At 39.5% G+C, this 5,960-nt stretch overlaps 1 protein-coding gene across 1 annotated transcript; it reads right to left on the reverse strand.

Moving 5' to 3' along the window:
* Positions 1–661: 661 nt before the first annotated feature.
* LOC104469925 lies at positions 662–5,370 on the reverse strand (the record flags this gene model as incomplete). Its single annotated transcript, XM_010084670.1, has 2 exons — positions 4,447–5,370; positions 662–731 (listed from the first exon to the last, which is right to left on the reverse strand). Coding segments are annotated over exons 1-2 (994 nt in total), but the record flags the coding sequence as incomplete, so codon positions are not given.
* Between the last annotated feature and the right edge of the window lie 590 nt (positions 5,371–5,960).

Genomic DNA, 5,960 nt, shown 5'->3' on the forward strand with positions numbered 1-5,960 from the left:
GAACACAGACTACCATAACAGGAAACAATAAGAAACCTGAGATGTGTGTTAATAGTTTAACACACACGCATGCAGAGCTTATCAGAAGTGCGAAGGCATTAAAAAAAAAAGCACTAATTCAAATACAGATATTTGCCAGCAGCTGTATCACCATCATATTCTTTAGCTGGTTTTGATTCAACTCAGTGGACATCAGGTTAATCCCACAGGACAGTATCATGCACTTCTGTAATAGCTCCTGACCTCACTTCTGTGTTTGAGCCCTGCTGTAGTGTCATGACTAACTATGGCAAGCAACAAATCACACTCTGTAAGCAGCCAGTGCCTGTCCTTTCTCCTTTCAAAGCTTTCATTCAATTCTGCATTTTTTAAAGTCATGCTGCTTCAAAACAGCTGATCCAGATGGCAGATATTTGGATTTCAAACTTCCCACATGGTGATGTGGCTCAAGAAGATAAAAACTGTTGCTACCTGCTGCTGACCTACTTCTTTAATTTGTTTCCTGCCATACAACAGATTAAACAGTATGGTTCATTGAAATAGTCTTCCACACCTACCCACTGCTATGTAGCAAATATAAAATAAAATTAACAGAGCAAGGAAGAGGAAGGGGGAAAAAAAGCAGCATGATCCAGTGAGGGGTTGGGGGAACAACTCTCACCTCTCTCATAGTCATCTTCCTCTATTGCTTTTTCCTGAAGCTTCTGAAGCCTTAAGATCAAGGATTTCACCTATGCAAAGAGAAGAAAATTAATTATGAAGGTACATTTAAAACTATTTAGACTATTAATCTCTACATAATACAAATTTAATGGATTACTACATCACTAGAATAGCCCAATTTTGAGATTTAAGCCCAATATTTGTTAAGTGGACAGACATATTTGGAATTCAGATGAACTGCAGCTACTTGAGCCAATCATGGCTTTAGTCCAAACACATATAGAGAACAAACCATATTTCTCAAAAAGCAAAAGAGATCGTGTGATTGTATGATATTTTTCACCCTTTGAATAAATCAAAGTAAGGATTATTAGAGGATGCTGTCAGCATGACATCTACTTCTGATCACATTGTACTCAGTGTGTTCTTAAGCCCCTTCCAACAATCTTTTGCCCACTGAGTTTTGCACAGAACAAAACCAGACTTTCCATATGCAAACCACATTTTCTTCTGTAAGTAAAAAAGAGAAATACAGTATTAATATTTTGGAACAAGTATATTTGTATTATGGCACAGAAAATTGTGTTCATATGCAGCCACTGAATTTCCATTAAAATACAATTTAGGCTCATCTACATAATGTTGACACTTGCATTTTCAGAGATGTTCAAATTGCAAATGCTATGTGGGGGGAAAAAAGCAAAACACCAAGAATACCTATACCACATACAGAGTGCCCTCTCACACCCTAAAAGAAATTCTTACCATGATAAAGTTTTATTTTAAAACTTACTGGGTCTGTTTGTTAACATGAAGGGTCTGGACCGAAGTTCTAAATTCACTAAAAATTTGTAAGGTTAGGTGTGCATTCAAAAGCCATTATAAGTTTTTACTGCTAGAAGAATTTGGTTAGAAGGTAGGCAGTCCTCATCGCCATGCCAGCCACAGCCTAACGTAGCTACAGGTACAAGACTGAAAAGTGTTTTCTTGTTATTACATTTATACATCACCTGTACCAAACAAGCCACTACCAGCACTGAAAAAGGCAAGCCTGGAAAAAGAAGCAAGACATTGTCATAGCCTGAAGCCTGAAAGCGCTTGGGAAAGCATTTTCTAATACAAGAAAAATCCATACTTTAGACATTCTACTTTTACAAAAGATTATGCTCCTCCCTGAAATTCTTTCATATCTAAATCCTTATATTTAAACTCTAAATTGGATAGAGAAAAATAGGTACAGCCAGGCAACAACTTAATAAAAACAGTAATTGTGACTACACAATCAATACACACATCAGGCAAGACATTTAAATTAATCGTACCCTTTCTAAATATGGTACATGAAAGTGGACTAGTTAGAAGAGAACCATAAAAAAATAAAGCCAGAAAATAATAAAAAATAATAGGTTATAGGATGCCCCAGATGAAAAACAAAACAAAAAACAACATTGTATGTACTCCCTTTTTCTCAAGGCTTTATTTTGTTTTTCACATCCTGAAACTCCAATGTTTTTTCTCTGAGGCTGGTGAGGAATGTGTAACGTATTGACGGGAGGAGCCCTAAATCCTTAACATGAATTATTTTCTGCATTTTATGCCATACTTTTGATAGAGTTTTAAAGAAGCCTGCGGTAGAAATGATTCAAATGACACTTTTTTCATATAGATGATGTATAACAGCCATCTATACAGAGAGTACAGCTTTGCTGCTGTTTGCAGTTTTATCCCATCATGCGCTCACAGTGGCAGGTCATTTAAAGTCTGCTTGGGTACCACAGCCCAGGCATGCCCATGGCAAATCAACTGATGCTGTCACAGTAAAGTGCTTTCTGTTTCCAGGCTGGTCAGCATTTGGAGCTCAACTAATCTACGAGCTGCTTCAGCGTGGCATGTCCTGTATCTGTACCATGTGATGACCACTTCGCTTTTTCTGTATCTATTAAAAAAAGTAATTTTAACAACCTTGGTATTGTCTCCTTTTTTGACTACAGTTGCCTTTGTTCCTTTGTGAAAAGTTTGAGACTTGCTCATTATCATTATAACAGGAAGGTGCTTCAAATTAAACATACACAAGTGGATAACCAAGGGCAAAGACATCAGAAGGCACAAATCCCCAATTCTCCATTCAATGAATTAATGAATACAGAAATTAAAGATAGCAATGTTTCTTTTGTGCCTATCAAATAAGCATACTGAAGAGACAGAAAAAATAATTTCCTATTTTGATTACGTTATATATTCCCAAATTTGCAGCAAATTAATTTCCTAAACCATCCCAGACTATTGGGCACATTGTCATTCCAGGCATGAAGTCAAAGAAGCTGCTCCATGTCAATGCACCTGAAGTCTGTAAATAAGAGAACCTAGCTTGAGTCCTACACGCATCCATGAAAAGGAAGTATTAGAGCATCATAAGCCCAGGTCAGATGTAATGGAGAGAAAAGTAAGAATAAAAGCTTCTCGACCTCCTGTCTTACCCAGACAGGAGGGTTGTGCAAAGCATCCCCAGAGCAGGTTGTTTCACCAGGCCTAAAGACAACACTGTGCATCTCAGCAGGTATGTCTGAGCTGACAAGTCACAAGAACCTGAGTTTCTGAAAAGCATCCCAGAAACTCAGCACACTAGTGAGACACTAAAAAAAAAAAAAACCCACACAACACACCAAACAAACCACCCCACCACACAACACGAAGCAAAAAACCCACACCCACCCAAAAAATCCACCACACAAGAGAAACCCCACCACCCACTTAGTGTGCCTTGAACAAATTTCTGAGATCTATCAAGTCCACATTAATCTCTGGATTACTGCTTCCTACATGCACAATAAAGCCAATATTTGGCTCCTTATTGCAGGTAAGCTCAGAATGGTTTCCCTCTGATGTCCACCTGCCATTCCAAAAAACTATATAAAAAAACATAACTGATCCTTAAAGTTTCCCCCCCTCTCCTCTCCCACAAAGAGCACAGTGAATGAGATTGCCTGTATATATGGTAGGTATACCTGTGGGTAGCCATACATGCAAAAAGAAAGACTCGCCCCAACAGCCCAGTAATCCTCTGGGGTGGAATTTAAAAAAAAAAAAGGTACAATTCCCATTCTGAGTTACTGCAGGGACTTGACCCTCATTTTTCTTTGTGCAGGGATAAAAAAAAAGGTAAATTCCCATTCTGAGTTACCGCAGGAACTTGACCCTCATTTTTCTTTGTGCAGGGAGAGTACTACTAGATTACAGGCTACTCTCACTCAGGTGCCTCACTCCAAGAAATCTTTGACTAAACTTACACATTTACAATTATAAAGTCTAGGGTTGTTAAATCACGGTACTTCAAGGGAAGAGTTCTTACCACCCCCAAATTTTGTACTACATATACTCCAAACTGCAGACAAAACAGACACCTGTGAAAGAAAATTGTATTGTTGAATTTAGAAACTGATGTGAGACATATGAGAAATTAGAGGATCACAGTCTCAGTATAACATAGGAATCAGGTACTGCAAAAACGTCACTTTTTTTCCTAAAGAACCAAAAAGGAAAGGAAAACGGTTGTCTCACTTTTATCATGCAGACTGCTATCACTTTTTTTCCTAAAGAACCAAAAAGGGAAGGAAAATGGTTGTCTCACTTTTATCATGCAGACTGCTACTGTAAGCCTCTATGAACAAATGTCACAAAAACCAATAACATCCCAACTCCTATATCAACTTTGACTTTGGCACTATAAATACAAATGTTTTGGGGGCCACGAGGAAGAATCAAAGGTGAAGGGAGATAACTAACCTTTAGCATACTGCGGTTGCCAAGCAGACAGTCCTGTAGCACTGGCTCATATTTTTTCATCAAAGTATCCCAGTTATGGTCACTAACAGTAAAGCTACTTTCATAGCCTGAGGTGACAGAAGAACCAGCAGATGCTGCATCTGAGAAATCTGCAGAATATGAAAGTGTTGCATCTGTATCCGAGAAAGAGACCGTCTCACAGTCCTGTACTTTATCAATTGCTGTGGTCTCATTTTCACAGTCCGAATCCTCCCTGGGCCTGGGGAAGCAATGCAAAGCTCCCAAGTGCTCATGAGGCTGTGTCATCTCCTCTGGCTTCTGCAGATTTCCTGCAGTGCTGGGATCTGGAACGTACTCAGCTTCCTCGACGGTTAACTTCCCTTTAGCATCACTTACTCCAGAGGATGAGTTCAGGGAGAGTTGTATGAAGCTGAAACTTGAACTAAAGCTATCATGTGCACCAACAGAATGAGAAACAGCATCTCTGGTTTGATATTCACAGTTGTTATTCACTTCTGTCTGATCCGAAGCATACATACTTTGAGGCTCACCCACTTCAGCGCTGTGGCTCTTCTGCCACGTACAGCACACAGCAGAAACGTCTCCTTTGCTTGTTGCTGCGGCAGGGTAAACTGGTATCACTGTATTTTCCGACTGTGGACTCTTGTAACACGAAAGATTTTTGCAGCTCTCTGGCGTATTTCCAGTAGTGGTCAACATTATTATGCCATTAGCAGGAACTACAGTACTATCTGCAATTGATCTGCTGTGTACGAACTCAAAGTTATTTTTGCATTGTCTGCGTAGAAAGCAGTTCTCAAAGTCTCCGCAATGCTGCCTGCCATATTTGAGCTCTTCCGGGCTGAACAGCTTGCAGGCACCCAGGGACTGAAACCCTATCTGCCGCTGAGCTTCTGGCCTCATGTATCCTGGTCTTTTTGCCAGTTTCTTTTTACGAAGAGAGCCTGCAGGCACTAACTGCTCCTGACCATCTGAGGGAGGGGGGAGGAAAAAAAAAAAAGTCATTAAATTGTTTCTGCAGTTTCCTAGGCGTAACATATTGTAGCATCTGAAAAAAATTGTTCCAGGAATGTCAAACAGTGCATCGGTTTCCATTTCAACACAAAGACACTGACCATACTATAGAGGAGAAAAGTTGTTACCAGGGAATGCTGTGTGTATTCAGCTACTTTCTAAAGAGTTTGCACCTGCTTTCAAGTGAACTCACCTGATTACTTCTATCAGGACACAAACCTGGGTACAATGAACTACATCATCTTCCCCATTCACAGTGATGCCCTGCACACCCCCAATTCACTTAGCAGCAAGCTAAAGCACAGACTAAGTCTCTCTGATCCAGACTGATTTTCAAATTTACAAGCACAACTAGGAAAGAACTTAATCTGTATCAAAAAGATGAGAACCATTCTCGCAAAGAAATTTTGGGTATAATCTCTTGTTGCCCATGTGTAGTTTCTTGTGTTCATATCCATGTTTTATTAATGCAAGCGAGA

Source organism: Pterocles gutturalis, unplaced genomic scaffold (genome assembly GCF_000699245.1).
Source record: "Pterocles gutturalis isolate BGI_N339 unplaced genomic scaffold, ASM69924v1 scaffold7295, whole genome shotgun sequence".
Lineage (NCBI taxonomy): Eukaryota > Metazoa > Chordata > Aves > Pterocliformes > Pteroclidae > Pterocles > Pterocles gutturalis.